Raw genomic sequence first — 26836 nt, 5'->3', positions numbered from 1 at the left:
GACAATAAGGTGCAAGGCCATAACGAAGTAGATTGTGGGGTCAAGAGTCCATCTTATCTTACTAGGGAACGGGTCAATAGTCTTATAACAGTGGGATAGAAGCTGTCCTTCAGCCTGGTGGTACGTGCTTTCCGGCTTTTGTATCGTCTGCCCGAAGGGAGGGGGAAGAACAGAGAATGTCAGGAGTCCCTGATTATGTTGGTTGCTTTACTGAGGCAGTGAGAAGTGTAGACAGAGTCCATGGAGGAGAGGCTGGTTTCAATGATGTGCTGAGCTGTGTCCACAACTCTCTGCAGTTTCTTATAGTCTTGGACAAAGCAGTTTCCATACCAAGCCGTGATGCATCTGGATAGGATGCTTACTAATGGTGCATCGATAAAAATTGGTGAGGGTCAAAGAGCAAAGAGATTGAGAGAGAGTTAAAGATAAAAAAGACCAAATATATTGCTTTGATTCTCTCCCTAATTAATATTTTTCTGTAACCTTACAAAGGTACAGCTGGTGCAAGTAACATAGATGGCTCCTTTATTTGGCTAGGATAGACATGATGGACTGAAAGGCTTCCTTCTGCATAGCAAGTTTCTAAGATACCATAATATTTGTCTGAGAGGATGATCCAATGCTGAGAAAGTTGCCACAAAATTTTCGGAAGAATTGACTTTCTGAGTCTTCTCCCCTTTCATTTGGGATTTGCTTGGCTTCTGCTCAGCTAAGTCCTACAGTGGCTAAGTTACAGTCACTTTATTAACCACGGGCATCTACCCTTGTCTCATACATCCTGCTCCAGTACTCTTGGTTTATGAAAAATGCCTTGAAATAATTCTTCCTCATTTCGCCTTCAGTTAAAATAGTAGCAAAACACACCCTTGGCCATCTGTTTTTGTTACGTGGCAGTTTAACTCTGAAACCATAATATCAGGAGCAAAAGAAGGAAATTAAAGTTCAATCATAAGATTAAACAAGAGAATTTTCCCTGAAATATATGGAGAGGATGAAGGAGGGATTGTTATTTGCGAGTTAGGGCAAACTGAGGGAGTTGTCTAATCCAGTCTGATGTTAATCCTTGGCTTTGAGCAGGCAAGTCAGAGTAAAACAAGAACCCTTAAGAAAATGACCAGTAGAATTAATTAGCTCACTTTCTTTGGCAATTTACCTTTTCAACAGATCCTAATGAAATGGCAACCACCTTCTTCTGTCCTTCATCTCCAGTCACCAATCTTTATGTTCTCTGGTGCTAATGTTGAAGTCTCCCACTTTTAAGATCCACTCTGACCGTGCTGAAAATAAAAAGAAAGGATTTGATGAATCATCTGGTTTTGAATTTAGAGAACTTGTGGAGTTCCTGAAAGTAGTTCTTTTATTTGATTTAAAGCATGTGGTTTATGGAACACCGCCATCACCAAGTTTCCTATCATGGCACACACATCCTGACTTGAATGAGTAATCAATGCTCTTTTACTAGTTCTGGGTCAAAAATGCACAATGCCCTTGCAGCACTGAAGAAGTCTCATGGGGTCCAAATTGCAGCTTACACCACCTCCTCAAAGGAATCAAGAATAGTCAGTGCCATAAAGAATAAAAGCAGACTTGATAAATTGTTCGTCTTAATACATCTGTATCTGTTTTATTGGGTAATGATGGCAGATGGTATCTCAAATCACTCTACTTCCCCTGAAAATTGAGGAAGAGTTAAATGACAGAGCTTGCACACAGCAAAACTAATCACAATTGCAGGGACAGTGATGTCTTTGCATTCTGTGTGAATGCCTGTTTGTAGGTATATTTTGGTCCAGATTTCTGGGCTTCGGACCAGTAACTTAAACCACCATGCTACCATTGGGCCAAAAGCAACATATAATCTGATGAACAACTTCACACAAAGAACTGTTTCAAACTACTAAGGAATTATTAAAGAAATAAATTGGGCATTTTGTTATAGTGCCAGCAGGATTTGACAGCTGGACAAATACCTTCAAGACTTACAATATAATTTGCACAACACTCCAGTCCTGGCAACAAGCTCATGGATCTTTACTGCACCCTTTCTAGCTTAATGACATCCTTCCTCTAGCTGGGCGACAAGAACTGCTCGCAATACCCCAAGTGTGGTCTCACCAATGACTTGTACAGTTGTAACATGATGTCCCAACTCCTGTACCCAGTGCCCTGACTGATGAAGGCAAGCGCGCCAAACGTCTTCTTCACCACCCTGTCAACATGTGGCTCTGCTTTCAGGGAGATATGTACCTTTATTGAGATATATTGTTATGAACCAATGTTTACAGTATGAACAGAAGCAAATTAGAGGTAGAGAAATCCGTTCCTTAGACTCTGCAGTGTTTTAATAGTGAAAAGGATACAAACTTGATTTATGCATTGACTGCAGCTGTCTTTCACTGGACTTTCAAGGATGTCCAATTTTGTACCGCACACTAATAGCAAAACAAAGTTCCACACCGCAGTCTCCCATCATGCTGAAGCTGTTTACTAAAGTACTCAGTTTTGTTCTTTCACGTATGAGTTACTTTTGCAAACGTAACTCCACAATGTTTTGGATTTTTGCTCCCTAGTTCTAAAGCAGTGGGTAGACATGAATGAAAAAAAATTTATCAAATGTTAGATATCAAAATTCTAGCAGGACAATACAATCTCCAAACTGAATTGAAGAGTTGGCTATGTTCTTCAAAAATGAAATGGGAACCATAGCCATTATAATTGAAACTTGGTGGAAATGGTTCAATTTTGAAATGGGTGACTTCATTTCGGAGCAGGCACGTTAGTGTGGGGCAGGCACGGTCGTGTAGCGGTTGGTGTAACGCTATCACAGCGCCAGCGACCCGGGTTCAATTCCGGCCACTGTCTGTAAGGAGTTGGTACATTCTCCCCGTGTCTGTGTGGGTTTCCTCCGGGTGCTCCGGTTTCCTCCCACGTTCCAAAGCCGTATGGGTTAGGAAGTTGTGGGCATGCTATGCCGGCACCAGAAGCATAGTGACACTTGCGGCCTGTGCCCCCCCCCCCCAGAACACTCTACGCAAAAAGATGCATTTCACCGTGTTTCGATGTACATGTGAGTAATAAAGATATCTTAAAAATCATTTGTGATAAGCCTTGTAATTCATGGTGATGTAATGTGCACGAATTGAAACCCATAGTGGAAAAAAATACTTTGCACCAGAACATGTTATTGACAATATTGGAAGGTTTCAGAAGTTAATGACAAGCTTGGTGACAAAAATTACCTGGACGCTTGGCTTGAAAAGGGTGCAGAAAAGATTCACAAGGATGTCTGGAGGGCAGGAGTTGTAAGGAGAGGCTGAATAGGCTGGGACTTTTTTCCCCTGGAGTGTCAGAGTTTGAGGAGTGACCTCAGAGAGCTATATATCATGTGATAAGGTGAATGATCAGTCTTTTTTCCCACCGCAGGGGAGTCTAAAACTAGAGGGCAAAGTTTTAATGTGAGAGGGGTGAAATTTAAAGGGAACCCGAGGGGCAACTTTTTCCACACAGAAGGTGGTGGGTGTGTGGAACAAGCTGCCGTAGGAAGTGGTAGAATTACAATTTTAAAGGACATTTGGAGAGGTACACGGATAGGAAAGGTTTAGAGGGATTTGGGACAAATTCAGGCAAATGGGACTAGCTCAGGTAGACGACTTGGTTGGTATGGACAAGTTGGGCCAAAGGGCCTGTTTCTGTGCTGTATGACACTTCGACTATTACTTATATAAAATGTGTGTTTCAAATTTCAACTGAGTATAAAAGCTGTAAGTGTAAAATGTGTTGGGAGGGGTGACTTTGTACATTGTGGTTTGATGCAACCACAGCGATTGAACCAGTAATTTCCTGCCTCTGTGGTTGTTCTACCCACATGCAAAACCAGTTTCAAGAGCTGAACTAGATATTGGCTTTAAAGAGACCACAACCATTGTTGTATTTGGTCTGCTTTTTTTTAAACAATAGTTCTGAGTGATAGGTCAAAGTTGTAAAAAAAAGTTATTTTTTTTCATTGATGTCTTACCACTGCTTTAGAATTGCAGAACATTAAAGCCGAATGGAATAGAGGCAGCGTGTTAGGAACCACTGCACCTCTGCCTGTTAGTGCAGTAGCCTTAATCCATGAAAAAGGCTTTAATGCTCTGCAATTCTAAAGCAGTGGTTAAATGAACCATTTCAAGCCTTAATTAACTTCAGCTAATTTGCAAATTAGATAATTAATTTCTTCAGACTTCTGCTCTATGTACTTGATTATTTTTAAGAGCAGCCTTTTCAATTTTGGTTTAATGGAAAGCTGAAGTTAAAACGCAATTAATCTTAATAAAGGTCTCCTAATCATTATTTATCAGAACTATTGTACTTTTGATCCCTTCAAAAGCTTATTTCGCATTTAATATAACCTAGGTAGGAGGCAATCCCATGTAATACAGTGAACCTTGAGAACAATAATAAGTTATTTCAGCCAATTCACTGGCCATAAAGTGCTTTGGGATATTTTGAGAGCCATGACTTTGCATTTATATTGTGTCTAATATTCAATCTTAAAATTTGTTACTAAGGAAACAACAATTTTGTTTTATTTTTCCCCAGAACATCCATCCTTTACCTTATGAGATTTTTTTTTACATTTCATGCAATTTTATTAGTTTCTCCCAGAACTTGTTCTTTCCTCAAAACTGTTTTCAGTCATGGATATAAAAATTTGCTTTCCCTCATAATGAATCCACAGTCCGATGTTGAAATTTAGCCATCTAGCCACACAATCCTCAATGCTACTTCAAAACCCTATCCCAAATAATAACGAGCTCAGAATTTTTAACCTTGCTTTCTATCACCTTGAATGAAAACCATATCCTGCAACATTCCTGGCCAAATGTTGTTGACTCTCCAAGCTGCATGAGCAAGTTAACCTATGGCCAGTACTTTTTAGTAACTCTAATTGTGTCAGCTCTTCACCCTCATCCCACCCCACCGGAAAAACTTGCTATCTTCAAAGGCACAGTGCCTAGGAACTTGATGACCTCTGTTCTGTGATCGATCTCACAAGTCTGTACAGTGAGCCACCACCTTTTTCAATGGATTAAGGCTACTGCACTAACAGGCAGAGGTGCAGTGGTTCCTAACACGCTGCCTCTATTCCATTTGGCTTTAATGTTCTGCAATTCTAAAGCAGTGGTTCGACATCAATGGAAAAAAAAACATTTTATCAAATGTCAGATATCAAATGATTCCAGCAGGACAATACAATCACCAAACTTGGTTGAAGAGTTTGGCTATGCTCTTCAAAAATGAAATGGAAATCATAGCCATTAAAATTGAAACTTGGTGGAAACGGTTCAGTTTTGAAATGGGTGACTTCATTTGTGATAAGCCTTGTAATTCAAACCCATTGTGGAAAAAAAATACTTTGCACCAGAACGTGTTAGTGACAATATTGCAAGGTTTCAGAAGTTAATGACAAGCTTGGTGACAAAAATTACCTGGATGTTTTGATTGAAAAAGGTGTTACTGGGTCTGGAGAGCATAAGGAGGTTGGATAGGCTGGTACTTTTAATCTGCAGTTGTTTTAAACCAAGAATTCTGAGTGTACAGCATGCAGAATGACAAATGCTCCTTGGTCCACAAGCCCATATCCAAAAGTGAGCTGTAAATTGCCACAGTAGATTCAGAGGGACAGGTGTCATTGCACAGAAAGGAATGGTAAGATTTGCCCCCGTCCATTCCTATTTTCATTATTAGTAAGATTGGAAGACGCAACACCGAGTGTCTTAAGAGCAGCATAATTCAGAGGAATTACAGCATGCAACTGTAGTGTGGCTGTGGTCTGTTCAGATAGAAAGGTCAAAAGGCAGGAAGACAATTCAGTCCTTTTTTTTTCCCCCCGGTGTGCCTGCTAGCAGAAATTCCCCAGTTTAGGGCCCCTTTAACACTGTGACATTAAAATGCAAATTGACACACTCAAGGGGCAATATACAGACTTTACATTATCACTAAATAATTTTAACAGTAGCTATCCAGGCTGATTATCACCGATTGTGTAAATGAATCACATCAATGGTAACACCCACTTGTGAACTTCTGACCATGGATGCTTGAAAATATTAATTTTATCTCTGCCTACATATTAGCATTATTTAGTATGTAATTACTTTAGCACATGACCTTTATTGCATTAGCAATGGTCAAACATTATACATCAATATATATGGACCAGAGTTTGATTGCTAGCTGGTAGAATGTCACTTGGATAATTATTTGAAGTAGGAAGCAATATATGACTACTACAGGCTAAAGTCCAACAAGGAGCATGTATGACTGAGGGGATGGGATGGGGGTGGAGGAGAATTGTTCCATATGATGATGATAGAGTTTTATTACAGTGAATTATTAAATATAAAAAGAAAAACACTAACAATTCAAATGATGCAGTCTTGAAAGCAAGTTGGAGCTGTGGTGACAATGCCAGCTCAGTGTTTGCCTCAGTTGAAGTTCCTTACTTAAAAGCATGCCGGTACAATATTGTCCATTGCCAGCTCCTTCTCCCCACTGCCCTGGAAAACTAACTTCCCACCAACAACAGCAAACCTATATATTACTGTTTCGGCCACAGCTCAACACCCTAAGCAGTTTGGATCTTCCCTTCCCTGCCCAATGCAGATTGGGGAAGTGAGATCCTACTGTTAAAAAGTGACCATTGCATACTTAAGATTCCTCAATAAGCCAGCATGCATACCCATCTATTGCTGTGGCAGTTTCATCTTAAACTGTGTTCATACAACAGAGGAGAAGTCAGAAAAACAGTCTCATTACAGTAAGGGTATCAGCACTGCAGATCACAGTCACACTAAGCCAGGTTAAGACACATAACACAGAGCTAAGAAAGCTTGGGCTTTCAGAGCACCTCATTTCAGTGGTTTTGAGCTTCCTGGAGGCTGTCACTTTAATTCTCCACCCCACTTTCTCTTTTGCCTCCTACACTGTTCCCATGCTCAATGTTCAGTGAAGCACAATGGGCCTTAACATTGAATTCAAGTTTCATTTAATCAACCTTTCTGATTTTCTTTTTGCTAAACTCAGTTTTGCTAAAAATAAAAAAGTTTTTTTTACAAAAGGATTTTAATTACCCATTTGTAATTCCTACCAACACAGCTTTTGCTGTTCATCAGCCCTTCCCTCCCTCCTTCCTTCAGCGGGCATCACTACCACTTACATCATTCAACCTGATCTCCACCTTATCACAAGCCTTCCATTTTGTTCATTCTGTCCTCCCCTCTTTCTTTGCAAGATTTCCTAGTTCTAATGAAGCATCATCAGACTGAAACGTTAACACTTTCTCTCTTCACAAACAATAATTGACCTACAGAGCATTTTAAGCATTTTAAGCATTTGCCATTTTCATTGTAGTAAAAATTGTTACGGTTAGTGATGTACCAAAACTAAGACAGGTGCAGTCCTTAACACATTTCAGAGACAATTTTCCCTCTATAATTAACCTTAAGCAAATGAACAGAAGGTTACAGACATGAAGGTTTCTTGCTTATGCATCCATATCAGTATGCAGCATCACAGATCATGGTCACTTTCAGCAGGTCAAGCCACATAAGACAACAGAGGCATTTTTGATTAAAAACATTCTTCATGTTTATATAATGGATTTTTTAAATTCTTTATTATTTTTTTAAAATATATATATTTTCATGTAACTGGAGTGAAAGTACTTTCTGGTCCCACTGTTGGATATACAACCTCAGAGACTCAAAGACATAAAACACACAGCATTAAGAGGTCACCAGGAGAATCCAGTGCTCAGCTTATGGTCCTGAAAATGCACCAAGATTTTTTTTTTAAAAAAGCTCCATCATAAACGGTACATAATGTCTGAAATGTTTTGTGTTTGTATACAACAAGTGTCTGTGGAACAGGAAGCCATCAGGACTCACCCAGAGCCCACAAACTCCATATGGCACAAATCTTGTTCTAGTTTGATTTTGTCAAAATCTAACTGACCAGAATTAGAATACTGACTCTTTGAAATTATTTTCCCTATTGAATCAATAGATGCAAGCTTTAATTTCCTTTGCCTGATTGGTAATGATTCACAATCTGAAGTGTAGTATTTAATGGTGCCAATATATTAAAGCGCACAAGGGTAGCACTACATGGAGAGAGGGAAGCAAACTGAAATTCTCAAACAAAACCATTTCACATTTTGTTTTTTGGTAACACAGTGATATTTACAGCTGCTCTAGTACTGAATCTGGTTTGTTTAAAACTTGATACTCATCATTCATTATAGTCAGCGCTGGTTCTGGAGAAGACACGAGTATCATACAACTATGCTGGCAATCACCAAATAGGATTCAATGGCCACCATGAACAGATTTTTAAAAAAAACATAGTAAAAACAAGAGCATCCTTTGGAAAAGGTTGAACTGAGCTTTAAGCTCAAGTTGTGGACTAAAACTAATAGGAAAACAAAGCAAACGAAGATAATTTTTTTTAAATTAATACAGTACAATCATATCATACAGGTTCAAGTGATTTCACAGAGACAGTGCTGTCACAACGCAGTGAGACAGTTACATCTGTCGGCAGTAAATTAGAAATCAAAACACTCATTTATAATTAGAATAGAAAAGAAAATACAAGCAAAAGACCAGGCTGTTAAAGAAATGATACCCAGATGTGTAAAAATGCTCTTCAAATACATTTAGTGAGCATTTAAACAGCTAGGCCGGCTCCTACTATACATTCTTCTACTGAGGCTTCGGACAACTTGGTCCTGATTTCAATCATTTGGATTCTGGTCCATCTAATACCTGTAGAGAGGAAAATAAATGTTATGCATTGAAGAGGATTCTCCTGAGTTCCAATGATTTGCACTGTTTCAATCCAAGAAAACAAAGTACAAATCCCACCCTTCATATGTAGGTGTTCTGATACTCATTATGTCAACCTGCATACTAACGTTTCACAAAGAATCATTAACCACCCCTATTAATGGTTCTGTGGCAGGCAATGTAAATGGAGAGAGGATACAGTGCTCGAAGATGCAACTATCTTGTTATTTAAAATTTTCATTTTGTCAACACCTTGGAGGTTTCCTGAACTTATTTACTGAATACCTGTTTTAACATTTCACCTTCTCTATGACAGAATTCACGAGATGTTAACTTCTAATGAGAACCTGAGGAATAAGTCACTCTTACAATGCTGTAAGGTTACTGAATGGAATCATTAAAGTTCCTTCCTACAGGGATTTCAGGATTACTACACTGGCTTCAGATCATAAAATGGGAAATTACATATTGTATGGAGTAACTTGAGGAAAGGATCATGTTAAATGTGTGTAAAGAGCTCCCCCTGACGGCTTAGTCGATTAAAGGCAGCATGCAACCTAACCACAGAGCCATAGACTAATTTCCTGCCTTGTGGTTAGATTATCTCATGCAGAATAACAGCACTAATGATGATATCTGAGCCAAAAACAGATGTCAGGAACAGTGCAATCACAGCCCGTTAGTCTGACAATGGTGGAACAATGACAAATTAGATCAGGGCTATGGATCCACCCAAATTATGACTTTGTTATATATATTTAGAAAACATAAAGTTTAAGATGTTTTCCTTATTTCCCCCAGCACCTTCTGAAACAAATATGCCTTCTAAGATTTGTATTATTAGAAAGTCAAGACTACTTTTTGTAATCTTATCCATCCTGTCTCCTACATAAGAAATGGCCGATGGAATTTAATCCGGGCAAGTGCGAGGTGTTGCACTTTGGGAGGTCAAATGTAAGGGGAACGGACATAGTAAATGGCAGGACCCTTAAGAGCATTGATGGATTAGTGAGTATTAGCTACAAGGAGGGGTTGGACAGACTTGGACTGTCTTCTCTGGAATGTCAGAGACTGAGGAGTGACCTGATAGAAGTTGGTGGAGCAGGCACGATAGTGTAGCGGTTAGCGTAACACTTTACGGCACCAGCAACCCAGGTTCAATTCCGGCCGCTGTCTGTAAGGGGTTTGTACGTTCTCTCTGTGTGTGCGTGGGTTTCCTCCGGGTGCTCCGGTTTCCTCCCACATTCTAAAGACATACAGGTTAGGAAGTTGTGGGCATGCTATGTTGGCGCCGGAAGCGTGGCGACACTTGCGGGCTGCCCCCACAACACTACGCAAAAAATGCTTTTCACTGTGTGTTTCGATATACGTGACTAATAAAGATATCTTATAAAATTATGAGAGGCAGATAGGGCAAGATAGTCGGAGTCTCTTTCCCAGGATAGAAATGTCAAATACTAGAGGGCATAGCTTTAAAGGGAGAGGGAGATAGTTTAAGGGAGATGTGCAGATGTTTTCTTTTTACACACAGAGTAGTGGGTGCTGGAACGCACTGCCAGGGGTGCTGCTGGAAGCAGACCCGATAATGATTTTTAAGAGGCATTTACACAGACACGTGAACATGAAGGTATTGTGGAGGAATATGGATCACGTACAAGCAGATGGGATTAGCTTCTTTTGGCATCATGGTTTGGTACAGACATTGTGGACTGAAGGGCCCGTTCATGTGCTGTACTGTTCTATGTTCTATGTTTTCAACTGCAACTTTGTAGAAGTTCGTCCTGCACCTTGGGGAGGGTCTTAATTGGGGTAGATGGAAATTTGAGAAGCAAGATGATGTAGGCAGAGAGAAGAAACTGGCTAACAGGGAGAGTTATGAGATGCTGCTTTGCCAGTGACATCCACATCCTGTTAGTGAATGAACACAGACTGTAGAGAGTAGTTTAATCTTTAGAAAACTAAGGAGAGAGTACATGAAGTTCAGAACTAGCAAGTGTGAGGTAATGTGTCTTATTAAAAAAAGGAACAATGTGGAATCAGTCATGTGGAAGAGTACAGCTACATAATGTCAATGAGTCATATGGCATTAAAGGCAATGCCTGTTAAAGCTGAAAAAAGAAAGCTAATAGAATATCAATTTTAATCTCAAGGACTGGAATGCATCTTCCAACAGATAATGATGAGCCCACATAAAACCTATGACCTCAGCTTGATGACTGTACTTATTATCAGGCTTGGTCTGGGAAGGAGGTTGAAACTTCAGAGGGGGTACAACACAGCCACAACTTGGATGCTAAGTGATACACGAAAAACTAATAATGTTTTTTTTTGTTTCAGCTTCAAATGGTGGACAATTATGAAAGAATGGGTTAACGTAGATAGAAGTTGAGGAATGAAGAACAAAGGGCAACTGATCTAAAGCTAAGCGTGGGACCTGGAACCAAGTTATTGAATTCCTTTCCCGTGTGGTTGAGGCAGGAACTATAGCAGTCAAGATGAGTCTAGATGGATGGATGAAGGGAAAGGAAGAGAAGGTGAGGGAACATGCAGTTGAAGAGAAATGGCGACAGGATTGGTAAGTTAGATGAATCGACCAGTGATTGTAAACATTACCATGCACTGGCTAGGTGGAAGCTCCATTTCTGTGGCACACTTCCATGAATTCAAAGCTAACACGTGAAGAATAGCCTGGATAATGTATAAATGGACATCCCACACTGATCGACCAGGGAAGGGCAGGAGACGTCATATGATGACATTTACAATGCGGGGCTGCTGATATTCCTCCGGGTGCTCCGGTTTCCTCCCACATTCCAAAGACGTACGAGTTAGGAGCTGTGGGCATGCTATGTTGGCGCCGGAAACGCGGCGACACTTGCGGGCTGACCGCAGAATACTCTAAGCAAAAAGGTGCATTTCACTGTGTGTTTCGATGTACATGTGCCTAATGAAGATATCTTATCTCTTATCTTATATTCACCTCAATTTTCAAAACAAATATCCATAAGACACATTGACCCCACTACTGATTTACCTACGGGAACAGGAACTTCTCCCATAGACAGTGAAAACTCTTAGAGGACGGTATAATTTTCCTCGACTGCAATGATTAAACTGTCTTGACTGAACTGCATAAAATTGATACATTTTAATGATCCCATTTCATACCAGAAATGTTTGAATGACGACAATAATAAAAGGCTAACATTCTCAATGGTATCTTGCTCTGAGACAACTTAAATCAATGCTTCTCTGTCTTCACTTACGAACCATTAAGCAAAGCTGTTAATGCATTGACAGTAAAGTCCATTATATTTAACTGTACCTGTAGTAATTAGGTTTGAAAGGTCCATTCTTGTTCAGGCCAAGATATTTTGCCTGATCATCAGTCAATTCCGTCAAGTGGGCATCAAAAGTTGGCAGATGCAAACTGGCAACATACTCATCTGTAGAGATACAACAAGTGGTGGGTAGAAGTATTGGACAACAGATTTTTTGACACAAACCACACGTTTCCTGGCCATCAATTGAAATATTTACCAAGTGAACAACCTTGAAGACTTTAAAATTTCATATTATTAGTTCCACCACTATTCTACACTATGCCACACTTCCCACTTCTCTTCATCCAAAGACAAGGACCACTTACCCATCTTCTTAGGCAGAAGATACACATCTTGTTTGTAGCGGCCCTCGGGAGCATTGTAGAGCTCGATCAGAGCCAATGCCTGCACAGAGATCAGTTCAAATCACTAACATGTGTAGCAAGGAGGATTGACACAAAGGCATTTATTTTCCTGGGAACATCACCTTATATTCAATATGGCTTAAATTTTGTTCCAGCTTTATCCCTTAAAGAAATTTACTGGCTTGGCAGCTGTAACCATGGGTTTTGTGACAAGGGGAACAGAGACCTGCTTGTTTCAACCAATCTTCGCTTAAGGCAGATTTGGCCCATCTTGGCAGGTGTTTAATGGGTTTTTGTGTGTGTCTGTTTCCATGCGATACTTCAGGGATTGTTTTCATCATCTCTAACCAGAAATGCTGTCCGTGAGATGAATGAAGCTGGCTGGTCTTAGAGCACATGACAACAACATAATAATCAGAACGTATGAAATAAAGTTAATGGAGAAAAAGATATCCTGTTACAGTGGACCCTGGCACAGGACATTACAAGTACTTGCACTGTTTGCTTGCCCCATCCATTCACTTACCTGAGTGGTCGCTGTGATTGAAAGCACAAAAGTAGGCACAGTTGAACAGCTCAAGTTAAGAAGACGACCCTGAACCAAACAGAATGAAAAATTAAGCTGACATTTTGAATTGTTCACCATCGCCAGTTAATTGCTTTTCAGTGTTTAGGTGGTTATGCTAATGACACAGAGGCCCAATCCAGAAACACGAGTTCAAAGCCCACAGAGCAGCTGTGAAGTCAAGGTTGAGCACAGAGCTGCTGCAGCAATCCAAAACTAATCCCACCACTCCATTCCTTCCCCATTACCCAGTGTTTCTGCTGCACCACTTTCCTGCACAGTTGTAGGAGCTGCAATCTGTCTCGTCGGTTTTCTTCCTCACTAAGTTGATGCCCAGAAGACATTGCACCACCCTACACAAGGTAAATGCACTAGCAGCAGAACAAATGCAGGCTCCTGTAATCCAAGGACATCGAACCAAAAGCAGGGACCGCTTAAATGAATTACCTCAATTCCATCCTTAACTTTCACAATAAACTCCCCGAAAGATGACAACCAAACTTCCTCGTTCAGTTCTCATTACTTACCATTCTACCCTTGGCCTTGTACCCTGTGGTAGCCAAACTCAGCACATTGGTAACTTTCTCAAGAACATTCTGAAGTCCTCTGCTGAACTCGAAAGAGATAATTAACAAGCTAACTGAATTACAGTGAGCTTATAGAACTTTTGGTACCATTTTGTATACACGGTATTTACTGTTTATTTCTTTTTTTTACAAGAATAAAACAGCAAACTAAAAGAGCATAGAACACTACAGCACAGTACAGGCCCTTCAGCCCACAATGTTGTGCCGACATTTTATCCTGCTGTAATATCAATCTAACCCTTTCCTCCAAATGTTAACCCACCCCTCCCTTTTCTCTACCATTCAGAAAACTGCCTGAATCAAAGGAATTGAAATCAGATAAACTTTACAACTGAAGATTAATTCCCAGTTTTGGAAACAAGGTAAATAAATACATCATCTGTTCCTTCCACAAATGTGCTTTCACAAGGTTCTTAGCCTTAACACCGCTGAGAAGTTATTCTTGTTCAGATTCTTCCTCTACAAGCAGAATGAAACTTACAAACCTCAGCTAAAAGCACAACACGCTTCCCATCAGGCCAGATCACATGATCAACTTGAGACCTCACACGTTCCCAGGTTAGTTCAGGTGTACGCAGGCTGGCCTGTGGTGGGAGTCATAAAGAAAAATGTGTATAAATATTTGAACATATAGAGCACAGAAACTATCAGAAAACAGGCAATGAAAGAAATTCAGCATGTTTTGTTTTGAACGGCTCAATTACCAACAAAATTAATTCGCAGTTTGCTCAATATTTTCCCATTTTAGTAAGATCTTTTGAACCTCTCCAAAACTGCAAAGTTAATTTTAGCTTTTTGTTAATAACATTCACAACATATGCTTTCAGGCTTCTGAAAAGGTTATCAGGTACTTATAAAGTGTAGAAACATGACACAGAAGGGGCCACAAAGTAACCATAAAAAAGATGGATCTTGCTCTCCTTGGACTCTGCCTTTACCTCTCGCTATCTTGGTGAAGCAGCCAGCGTAATCAAAGACCCCACCCACCCGAGACATTCTCTCTTCTTCCATTGGGTGGAAGATACAGGAGCCCGAGGGCACGTACCACCAGACTTAAGGGCAGCTTCTACCCCACTGTGATAAGACTATTGAACAGTTCCCTTATACAATGAGATGGACTATGACCTCACGATCTACCTTGTTGTGACCTTGCACCTTATTGCACTGCACTTTCTCGGTAGCTGTGACACTTTACTCTGTACTTTCGTTTTTACCTGTACTACATCAATGCACTCTGTACTAACCCAATGTAACTGCACTGTGTAATGAATTGACCTGTACGATCGGTATGCAAGACAAGTTTTTCACTGTACCTCAGTACAAGTGACAATAATAAACCAATACCAATATATAGGAACTACCTACTTAAATTCCAGTTCCCTGCACTCTCACTCTGAAAGTTCAGTATTTTTCTTTGCAATTTAATTTCATCTTTTATTTTTCAGATAAACGTTTCCTTACCACGTCAATCTCTGTGTTGGAATGACCCATGTTGCAGACAATGCACCCATTTTTCATTCGGTCAAGCTGTTCTCTGGTAACAACATTCTTGTTACCTAAAAATGGAACACACTTATTTAATAAAGATTATACAATTAAGTGGAGATACAAGAGACTGCAGATGCTGGAATCTGGAGCAACAAACAATCTGCTGGAGGAACTCAGCGGATCGAACAGCATCTGTGGGGGGAAATGAACTGTCAACGTTCTGGGTCAAAACCCTGCATCAGGACTGAGAGTGGAGAGGGGAGATGGCCAGTACAGAGGAGAGGGGGTGTGGTGAGACAGGAGCCAGAGATGATTGGTGGACTGAGGACAGGAGTCCAAGGTGATTGGTGGCAGGCTCCTGCCTGCAGTATTTCAACCCAAAATGTCGACAATTCCTCCCCTCACCACAGATGCTGCTTGACCCACTGAGTTGCTCCAGCAGATTGTTCATTGCACGATGTAATTAATGTTTTGCACTAAAATTCAAGCTTTGGAGCAATTTGCACAAGACTGTCCAATCATGGCAGGATTTAGGGAAAAATCACATCAGTAGTGTGGCTGATGGGTCAGGTTGCCTACACGTGCCATTACGTATCACAAACGCAAAAAGTGCATTGAATGTTTTAGTTCAAGAAGCACATTGGAAAACACCATGTAAGAGATGAAAAAAAATTATTCTGAGGACTTTAAAATTCTCATTTGATCTTTGCACTTTGGAGTAAATTATGTTTTTACTGGAAGTGTTTCAATGGACTGAAACAAAAATCCCAATTTTATTTAAACTTACTCAAAATTAAATATAGGAGTCTTTCAATTTCAGCATTTAAACACTACATTTAGTAAATGAAGATAATATTTGACACACTCCTGCCACTATTCAAATCTTTCAAATTTTTCTTTGTGATTTTTCAGCATGCCTTATCTTTTGCGTTTCCCACTCCATAACTCACTTCAAATGCAATACTGGCAATCACAGTGCACAGCCTAGGCTGTTAATTAAGATATCGTCCATGCTGCAATAACATGTGTATTCCTCCAGTACCTGTGCAGGTAATGATCAGATCTCCTTGTCGGATGACTTCATTCAGTTTCATCACACGAAATCCATCCATACTAGACAAGAAAACATACTTTTATGATGAAAATGAAGCAATATGTTGGTCTGAGAGCTTTAGATACAAGTATGAACTACTTATGGGTTCATCTGTTCCAACTAACCTTGTGAAAACTCATCACACTAACTTGTAAAGTGAGAAGCCTTCCCCACCTCACCCCCCCCCCCCCCCCCCCCCCCCCCCCCGACCCCAGTGTAAATATGCTGCTTTCCAGGGGCAGCACAGTGGAACAGCTGGTAGAGCTGCTGCCTCGCAGCGATATACTCGAGTCCAACCCTAAGCTTGGGTGCTGTATGTATGGAATTCGAACGTTCTCCCGTGACATCTTGTGGGCTTCCCTGGTTTCCTCCCACATCCCAAAGACGGGTGGATTGGTAGGTTAAATTGCCCCTAGTATGAAGGTGAGTGGTAGAATCTGAGGGAAGTTGATGGGAATGTGGGGAGATTTTAAAAATAAAATATGGGATTAATGTCAGTTCAGTGTAAATGGATGGTTGAAGGTTGGTATGGATTCAGTGGGCCGAAGGGCCTGTTTCTGTGCTGTATCTCTCCAGGACTTCAAGATCCTGCCAGTTTCCCTCCTTGGTCGTTCTGTCAGATGATTGAACATTACTGAGCAGCAAGCTTATACATTCTTAAATCAGAGTAGATAGATGGATTACAATTATTCAACTTCATGTAAATTCAAGAGATTATCAATGTAATTTTGCTAAAGAAATGTGATAATCAGTCATTCTGGTTTCGTTTAATGATTTATTTTCCTCTTGGCAGGAGGAGATCCCTTCCTTTCCTCCCAAAGTCATCAATTCCTACTGGGGTATAATTCCACCAATCACGGCAGCCTCCAGCACACAGGCCAAGTGAAGATTGGTCAAGGCTGCCTGCAAGGATGGTCACTTCTTACCATAATCCTCTCCTCAAAAAAAAAGGTGATTGAAGAGTCACAAACAGCAGAAACCAATGTATTTTGTCCTCCACCCCACTCCCCCCACCTTTCCTCACTCAGGGGGAGGCACAGGCAAGAAATTGCAACAGGACCAAGGAATATGCAGGAAACCCAAGTTACACTGCAGTGCTTACACCAAGTACTTGATTGGCTGGAAGAGAATTTTTGAAGTTCTGCATCTTTCTTCCCTCAGTGGGGGAAGAAACTGTGGTCCAGTTTAGTTCTGCCCTTGACACATGCCACCACAAATCCCATTTCCTCAACCTCACACCATATCCAAAAGCTCAAAAATAATGACCATCATTACTCTGGCTTCTCAGCTGCAAAGCAAACTAGAGCCAAGTATTGTCTCAGAGACGGAGAAACTTCCTTGGAGCTGCTGTCATTTTATGAAAGTGGGCAAAAGGTCTTCTCTGTGTTAAATTAATAGATCTTGTAATTCATGACTTGTACCATTCTTGATAGCTTAGCACGTAAGTGTTCAAACCCGTGCGACACGTTATAATGAGCATAAAATCCTAGGTTTGATTCTGGTTGTAGTATATCAAGTGGATCCACTGGAATTACCAGAGGACCCATTTTGGATGAGGAAAAGGTTGGCTTTAACTTTGATTATGGTTTGGTCTCATTGCCTGCTGACATCAGTTATCTGAACACACTCAAAAAAAAACGCATGAATCCATAAAAATGCTCGCAGTTATTAGTGGTAAATGTAGCTGAAGATTTTTAAAAAATGCAATAAAAAGTTCCCAATACTCTTGGGCTCACAGTTTTCAAATTAAAAAGGGAAATTGTAATCCAAGATAACCTTTGCCTACATTGCTAAATTAAATATCCAAATGTAAAAAACTTTGTTAGGTACAGTATTTCTCAGGAAAACAGAGCAAAAGGCAGTGGAAATGAGTAATACAAGATAAAACAATCATAGCAGCAGATAAATAGTAATAAAACATGCACTTTTAAGGACTCCACTAACCACACTCCTCCCCCTCACTACATCCCCTAGCCAAGGTGCTAGAGACGGGACCATGAGCTACAATGAAAAGTCAGCTTACCAAGCCTGCAGAGCACAAATTGGATCAATCTCTGTCACGTACACAATAGCACCAAGAGCCTTCAGAGCAGCACAACAGCCTTTGCCAACCTATGAAAACATTAAAAACACTGCATTATCTTTTCCTCCATGTACAGTATTTTGATGGTGAATGAACTTTTGCCTGCAACTTACCACCAAATGACGTCAAAAAAGAAAATTTACAGTCATTGTGGAGGATATAAAAAAGATTAAAAATGTGAACTGAAACAGAAAATGCTAGAATGATGCAATTGGCCAGCCAATGTCTATATAAATCCCAATGCAAATTACAGTCAAAGATTGTCATCACACCAATCTTTTATTCACTAGTCCTCACTGCAAAGCTTCAACTTCATCTCCAACTGCACTGTAGCCGGGAGCTTGTTAATCTACATACAGAACATGCAGGAACACAATTCAACCTTCCTCACCGTGACTCCAAAATCAGGGTCATACCAACTTTCCTTGCGCATGTATAGACTCTTAGGTGAGCTCCAAACCATCATTGATTCTTTTACTGAAGAATATGGGTCTCAAGCTAAGCATTCAAAAGAAAAAGGCCCAGCAGCAACTTACACACATCACTGCACCTCCCCCTTCCCCAATCAAGACCCAGGATGAAACTCTGGTCAACGTGGATCACTTCACGTACGTCAGGAGCCACCATCAAGGTAGACATTGTGAAATTCATGTCAATGAGTTAGCTCGCTCTTCAGCCACCACAGTGTTTTCAAAGATCTGGATCCCAATCCCATCATACTTTACCAATGTGCAGTGAGCCCCAGCCTCCTGTAGGAAACTGAGACACGGACAACTTACAGCAAGCACCTTAAGGAGAGGTACCATTAAAATCATCCAAGATCTACTGGCAGGATAGGCAAACTGATGTCAGCTTTTTTCTCAGATCAACATCTCCAGCATCCAGGCTCTAATCACACTCAACCAGCTTCAATGGATGGGCCACATTGCTCACATGCCTGACTCCAGAATCCTGAAACACCTCTCTACTGTGAGCAACTTCCGGGAGGACAGAGAAAATGCTTTAAGTTCTCCAGCCTATCTGGAAAACAAACACAATATTCTCAGCAAGCCATGGGAAATGCTAGCCCAATACCCCTCAGACAAGCATCCAGGAAGATTCCAAGTCCTTCAACCTCTACATCTCTAGGACTTGGTTAGCATGGATACAGAAGGACAAAGGGCCTGCTTGTGTGCCATATGACTCTATTCATAGCATATGGAAGCCACAAACAGCCAAAGGAGCATGCAATGACTCAAAGTCAATCCAATGGCCCCATCAAGTTCTACTTCTGGTAGTGTCTATAGATCTTGCACAGGACTCTTTACTTACCTCAGAAATGTGGCACAAACAAGTCATCTTCAACCCTCAGAAACTACCCAAGAAGCATGAAAATAGAAGGTTCAGCTCAAGTGGTCTGTCCCAGAGTTTGTGCTGCATGAGACCCTCCTTCCACCTTTCTTCATCTTGACATATGCAGAATCCTTTACCTCTTTTAACCTCATATCTAGGCTCCTGTTACAGACACCAGGAGGATAAAGAGAAGCTGATATTTCTGACTGTTCTTCTTTAAAAGGTATAACAAAGTTTCGCACTCTGAACAGTAATCCATTTCTTTTTCCAACTATAATCTGTACTTAGAACATTTTTGTTCTTTATTTCCTGTGATCTGATATTACTAAATTCAGAGTTACTAATGTTACATTTTTTTCCTCTAAATGCAAAACCAGTTAAGCAAGATTCTTGCTACTTTAAGGCTCTCTGTGTAAGCAGTCTTTCACACCTGGAGGCCTGACTAGTTTACTACATACCATACAGATTATTTTCACCAGTGCATCTATCATTCTAACCCATCTGAAAAATTGACAAGAGGATGTTACACAAGTGTTCTTCAGATAAATTAGGGTAAAGTGGAAAATGGCTATTCCACAGGGATTACTAAAGCCTCCTCATTTGCAAGGTGGGATAGAAAGTGAGGGGGATTGACTGAGTGCAGATCAAAACCTTCAAGCACATTTGTAACAAAATCACTAATTAGATTATTTTGTTATTATGCTTGCAAGAGCACAGGGAAATGTAATGCACACATTCATTTTTCTATGTTTCTGTGACAACTGGTCACTTTTACTACCAAGGGAACAATGATTCATAATATTACGCTGCTGAGAAGTCACTTCACTTTTCATTAATGTGAAGCAGCTACAAGAGCAGTGACAGAATCTCAATCAACAAACACTCGGACAGTAATGAGTTTCAGAACAGCTTATGAGTCAGTCATCTGGTGGTGTTTGTGTGTGTTTACTTGCTTGCAGTAAATTGGAATGAATGTGAAATGAGAATATTCAAGGTTTATGTCACAAACATAAGTCTAAACCCAAAAGGTAAATAAAAAACAACCTTTAGGGCAAATGGTTCTACTTGGGGTGGTTGGCGGGACATTACCTCTCCGTATCCACACACTACAACTTGCTTTCCACCAAACATGACATCCGTTGTTCGCTTTAACCTAGGAAAAGAGTAGAACATGAGATTTACTGTTTATAGGTTTGACAAGAGCAAAGCTAACTTTAATCAAAATAATAAGATTCAAGAGTCTGCTTTAATTCTTAAGCACTAAAACAGAAATAGGTAACTATCCTACAGAAGGATTGGCTGATAAGCAAAACACACATTAAAATCCAAAACAGCAGGAGTTTCAGTAGTTCTCGCTGAAAAGGTGTGCACAAATGGGTCCAAATGCAATTCCTAATAGGCAAATATATTCCATGGATCTATTAATGGTCAACAGGCAATGATTGCTCAGTTGAGGTATCAATAGCAAAAGCCCCCCTAACTTGAACGTCCTGATGTCAACATAGCTCACCATTCCCAATTCATCCTCAGGTTTCCATACCAGAACTTCCCATCTAAAAACACCATCACCACAGCACATGTACCGTAAAAGGTGTAGTGATTCAAGAAGGTGACTCATTACAGCTTCTCAGGACCAGCAGGGATGGGCATAAATACTGGCCTTGCCTGCATCCCGTGTACGAAAGAGCGTAAGGATGTGTGTTAGAACCTTCACAGGTTAAAATTGGCAAAAGGGAAAGTGGTAAATGATGTGCCCTGTGGGTTTCAATCAGTAACCTCAAGCGACAGATTTTATTGGCTTTTTGGGCCAGACACTTTTTAATAGTTATCTTAAAGCAGCTTCAATAGCTTTAGTATGAAATCAGTCTCTCAACTCCTGGTGCATTGATCTTACAAAGCAAACAACAAAATTAAAGCGAAGTTGCTGGATTAATTTAGCCCTGTTCTGGATAAGTGCGTCAATTTGAAAGATGCAAATAATTGCTGTTGAAATTTAGGAAGTGGTTTCACTAATTGTACCAGTCTGTTACATACAAAATCTTCACATCCTTACCCATCTAAGATGGATTCCCTGCAGCAGTAGAGATTATCAAATTTTTGTTTGGTAACCGAGTCATTCACATTCATGGCTGGGACACAGAGCTTGCCTGCTTTAGACAACTGATACAATCTGAAATTAAACAATAAGACAAAACTTTAATGCAAGACCATTTTTCTAACGTATAGTGCATGTTAGGAGCATAATGATAACATGAAAGCGTGTTCTGGACTGGCACCTACTTAAACTCTGGTACACAGCTTATTTTCCCTGACTCTGTTGCCTTCTGGCACTCTGGAGTAGACACAAGGATGGTCACAGTCATTTTCCCAGGGTAGGGGAGTTTAACACTAGAGGACATAGGGGAAACTTTTTTCACACAGAGGGCAGTGGGTATATGGAACAAACTACCAGAGAAAGCTGTAGAGGTGGGTACAATTACAACATTTAAAAGAGATTTAGACAAGTACATAGAAAAAGTCAAGGGGGTTATGGGACAAAAGCGGGAAAATGGGACCAGCTCAGATAGACATCTTGGTCAGCGTGAAGAGTTGGGCTGAAGAGCCTGTTTTCCACGCTGTATAACTAACTCCAAGTGCAGAATTACAGAACGGTTGCAGCATTGAAGGAGATCATTCAGCTCATCAAGTCTGTATCAGCTCTGCACGAGGTCAAACCAGCAAGTTCCACTCACCCGCCCTTCCCTTCCCTTCACATACTCACCTCACTCCCCTTTGACCACTACAACTTTTTCACCACAATGACCAGTGCACCAGTCTCTGCATGTAGGAATACAATGAATCAAACTACCCATAAAGCATTTTATCCATCTTCTTTGGATTTATAGATTTTTCTTAAAATATTTTCCAGGAATACTTTCCTTCTGTAGGTCAGGAAATTACAATTATTTTGCCTTCCTCACTTGCCTATTATTACACAGGAGGAGGTTATTTAACCCATTGGGTCCACACTGGCTACCAGCAAAGCAATCCCATCAAACCCATCCTCCCACTTCTGCTGACTGGGGAGACCAGAACAAGAGACCAAAATTTAAAACTCAGAGCAAGATCGTTCAGGAGTGAAGCTAGAAACATTTTTACAGGTCATTCCCAGGCCATGAACGCCTGATTAATGTACAGCCCACACATATGAGCGAGCACTTGGGAGACCTGGCTGCCATAGGGTCATGCGGCAGCCCTGTTTGCGGCAATATCTGAAATAGTTGAGTTAAACACCCCGGTTTTGCCAGGGCGGCATGTTACATATTGCTGGGTGGCCACATTTCCAACTTGCGAACAGGTTACCAGCATTTCTCAGGCACAGAACCCTATTGTTATCTGGGGACAACCTGTACACGAAGAGGGCAACCACGTTGGAGCACACCTCTGCAAATTATACATCGTAAGAGGGCATTAAAAGATACAAGGAAAATGCAGGTACATGGAGTTAGATCACATATCCTACTAATCTTTTTTTGCTTGCAGGGTGACCAATATTGGGTGCACACTGTGGGTGAATCAGTATTACATAAATATTCAGCAAGCGTTCTTACTTTTGCTCTACCCCCATTTATAAAGTTCTTTTAAAAAAAATTCTCAAACTATCTCATCACCTTTATATTCACCCGAGTTTCTACACCTGCACCTCCTTTAGCTTTGTGACCTTTATATTTTAATCCTTTCCTCATTTTTCCTAACAAAACTTATCACGTTGCACTTCTCTGCATTCCGGTTTATTTCCTACTGTCTGACAACTCCACCTAATACCCTATTGAAGTTTACCACTAGTTTCCTCACTGTTTACTAAACTTTGAGTCACCTACAAAGTTTGAAATGATTCTGACAAACGACGTTTGACCTGAGATGTTAACTCTGTTTCTCTTCCATAGATGCCGCCTGGCTGCTATTTTCACCATTTTCTGTTTTTCTCCCCCCCCAGATTTCCAGCAGCTGCAGATTTTGATTTTGGAATAAGTCTTCCATCTGGGTACTCTGTAAAAACTGTCACTGAAGTCTGTGCAGTAGCATTCTTAGTTTCTTTTTCCCCATTCTCTCATTAGCCAGTGTAAAATGGTTGACAGTGTAAAAACCACTGTCACTTTTTTTGCATTCTACTTAAGACTTTGACTACCAATTGTCTTCATTAATTGAAAGGTTTTATCTTCCTACCTGTGAACCCCTGTTACACTTTCCTCTACAATGCCTCTGATCTTCTTAAACACATTAGGATATTTCTTATAGACCCAGTGAGTCAAATCTCCACCATCATCCAGAATCTATGAGGAAGCAAAACAAAAAGAAAAATGTCATCAACTTCTCCAAATAATCTGGTAAATTGGCAAGACATTGAATTATCTTTACTGGGGCGGGGGGGGGGGGGGTGGGGGGAAGAAAGGTTATGGAAGTCATGAGGTTAACCATTTAAGCTTTCAGACTACCACTTTGAGCAAGTTTCCCATGGCATTACAATTATGTAGCCTACACTTGTGGGAGAATCTAGAACTAGAGTTCACTGTTCGAAAATACATGGTTGCCCATTTAAGATGGAAGAGGCAAGAGCTTCTCTCTACAAGGGTCACGACTCTTTGGAATTCACTTCAGCAAAGAGCAGAGAAAGTAGAACCTTTCAATACTTTTAAGGCATAGACAGATACCTGATAAGCAAGGGAGCGAATGGTTACCAGGGAAGGCAAGAATTTGGACAAAACATTTAGATTAGCCAAAAAAAAAAACCCAAAAGGGTTAACCCGCAATCATAAAACAACTTGCCGGTTTTAGTTAAATTTACAGAGGTGGCAGATTCAATGAGGAATGAATTAACAGGATTCACTGGTACATGATAAGGAACAATATGCTCCATAGCGAGAACTTGGATGATAGCAGGAGGATCTCTACCAGGCTTGGAAGCCCGAGACATCATGGCTCTGTACAGGAATGCAGTCAGAAAAAAGGCAACTGTAATCAGGGCTATCCCCATGGTAAGGAGGGCCGCAGCCGAAACAGAAATTACCTAAGATGCAAAATTACCAGGCTGACGGGTGTGGGTCCCTGCTGATCAAGCAGGGATAATGAGGTTGTAAGTAGCTGATCGTGTACTCATTTGTACCTAACTGGTTCAGTGCTGATGACGTTGAGTGAGGATGCCGCCCCTTATCTCCAAATTTGCATACTGCCAAGCTTTGTACGATTGGAGGTAATTGTGTGGACTCCCCTATTATGCTGAACAGGCCTCCGCCACCACTCCTCCCCCCCCCCAACCCACCTTTAAGGGGTCAATCAAATAAATTTCTGTTTGACCTGAGAACGGATACATACGAGTGATTGTCACTCCACGCATCCATGATGTTATTGAACAGCAGAACAGAACCAAAGGACCAAGTGGCCAACTCCTAATTCATGTGATTCCAAGTTTTATAGATCAGATTTTCTTTTCTTTGTAGTCTAGAATTATTATTCGGGACAAGCTCATAATAAAGAACTTACTTCTGACATTTACTAGACTTTGCTTGGGTAGCGTTGAGTTTGTTTAATGAGCACAATTACCTCGATCAAGGTTAAGCAATAGAGCAGAAAAAGGAAAATTAAACTTTCCATGCCTTATTTTGCAAGGTGAATATTAACAGGGCTCTATTTGGATCCCATAAAATAATTCTGCAAGATAAGATATCCTCCAAAAATAAACTGGTGTTATCTTAAAGGTCACTCTTCTCTTTAATCAGCCTCCTTCCCATTGACAATTTTGGAAATCTTAATGGTTATACAAGCTATAATAATTTACAGTGTAATACTGCTCTCATGATGTGATCTTTTCATAACTTAAGATGCAGATACATAGCAAGGCCACAATTAAACTTCCACCTTTGGTATTTGAGTGGCCATTTTGAAGGGTTTGAAATGTTTTTAAATGAAAATCTATGTAAAACATACTGAACTCAGTAATCAGAATTCATCGAAAATGCATTATATAATGAATATTACAGGTTTCAAAATGTCACTATTCATTTTCTCTGCAGTTTAAATTTTATTAACTGAATACAGCACAACCTTGATTAAACACACTAACCCAGAGAGAGTTGGTGTGCATGGGACCCAATACCCAGACAGATTGTGTGCATTTTCATTCCATGGCCACAGGGAGGCAGCAATGATCTCAGCAGAATGAACAGACTGTAATGAAAGCCCCTCTGACAGTGGCAGTGCTGAGGAGATTCTGAATGAGGATCAGCACCGGAGATCTGCTCTACGAATTGTAACCGTGGGGTACAGAAACTGTGGCCCAGCTACTGGAAGGTCATCATTAAGCTGGAAAGGGTGCAGAAAAAATTCATGGGGATGTTGCTGGGACTAGTGGGGGGTTTGAGTCATAAGCAGAGGCTGGGGCTTTTCTCCTTGGAGCATAGGAGACTAAGGGGTGACCTTTTAGAGGTATGTAAAACCATGAGAAGGCGTAGATAAGGTGGATCGCCACAGTCTTTTTCCAAGGGTGGGGGAGTCTAAAAAGAGGGCAGAGATTTAAGGTGAGAGGGTAAAGATTTAAAACTGACCTGAGGGGAAAGGTTTTCCACACAGAGGCTGGTGGGTATATGGAATGAGCTGCCAGAGAAAGTGGTAGAGGCACATACAATTACAATGCTTAAAAGACATTTAGACAGGTACATGGATATAAAAGGTTTAGAGGGATATGGGCCAAACACAGGCAAAAGGGACTAGCTCAGGTAGACATCTTGGTCAGCACAGACAAATTGGGCTGAAGGGCCTGTTGCCATGCTATATGACTATGAATCCAAATGGACAATGTGGAGAGAATGGGTGTGGATATCAGGGAAATTCTGCTGTATGAAGGTGGGTTCCAAAATTAGTTGTAATGCAGTTGTTGAAGTTCTCCCCAGCTCCTGCATTATATTGTGTTGCTTTGTTAATAAGGAAATGTGAGCCCGTTTCAATTCCAAACCTTTATTCCCTTTCTACAACTTGACTGGGCTGGAACGGGGTGCTAGTGAAGGTTTGAAGACCAAAGGTTCCAAAGAGCAGACAATGGGGTGTTGCCTTCAGCCCTTCACTAGCACTCCATGCCATCCAGTCAAACTATGAAAGGGAATAAAAGGTCAAAACTGGCACACATTTCCTTGCAG

General features: G+C 40.7%; 1 protein-coding gene across 2 annotated transcripts in view; it reads right to left on the bottom strand.

The window, feature by feature from the left end:
* Window positions 1-7643: 7643 nt before the first annotated feature.
* LOC127580765 (S-adenosylhomocysteine hydrolase-like protein 1) overlaps window positions 7644-26836 on the bottom strand; it is a 71639-nt gene continuing 52446 nt past the window's right edge. For both annotated transcript variants that reach the window (XM_052034599.1, XM_052034600.1), the window contains exons 7-17: window positions 23874-23980; window positions 21721-21837; window positions 20757-20820; window positions 18276-18364; window positions 16202-16272; window positions 15133-15227; window positions 14157-14255; window positions 13046-13114; window positions 12481-12559; window positions 12157-12277; window positions 7644-8810 (exon numbers count right to left, since the gene is read on the bottom strand). In XM_052034599.1, coding sequence (XP_051890559.1) covers window positions 8804-8810; window positions 12157-12277; window positions 12481-12559; window positions 13046-13114; window positions 14157-14255; window positions 15133-15227; window positions 16202-16272; window positions 18276-18364; window positions 20757-20820; window positions 21721-21837; window positions 23874-23980 — 918 coding nt within the window. In that variant the 3' untranslated portion in view covers window positions 7644-8803. The remainder of the gene's footprint in view (window positions 8811-12156; window positions 12278-12480; window positions 12560-13045; window positions 13115-14156; window positions 14256-15132; window positions 15228-16201; window positions 16273-18275; window positions 18365-20756; window positions 20821-21720; window positions 21838-23873; window positions 23981-26836) is intronic.

The sequence above is a fragment of the Pristis pectinata genome, chromosome 20 (genome assembly GCF_009764475.1).
Source record: "Pristis pectinata isolate sPriPec2 chromosome 20, sPriPec2.1.pri, whole genome shotgun sequence".
Taxonomy (NCBI): domain Eukaryota; kingdom Metazoa; phylum Chordata; class Chondrichthyes; order Rhinopristiformes; family Pristidae; genus Pristis; species Pristis pectinata.
This window is presented reverse-complemented; position numbering and strand designations above follow the sequence as displayed.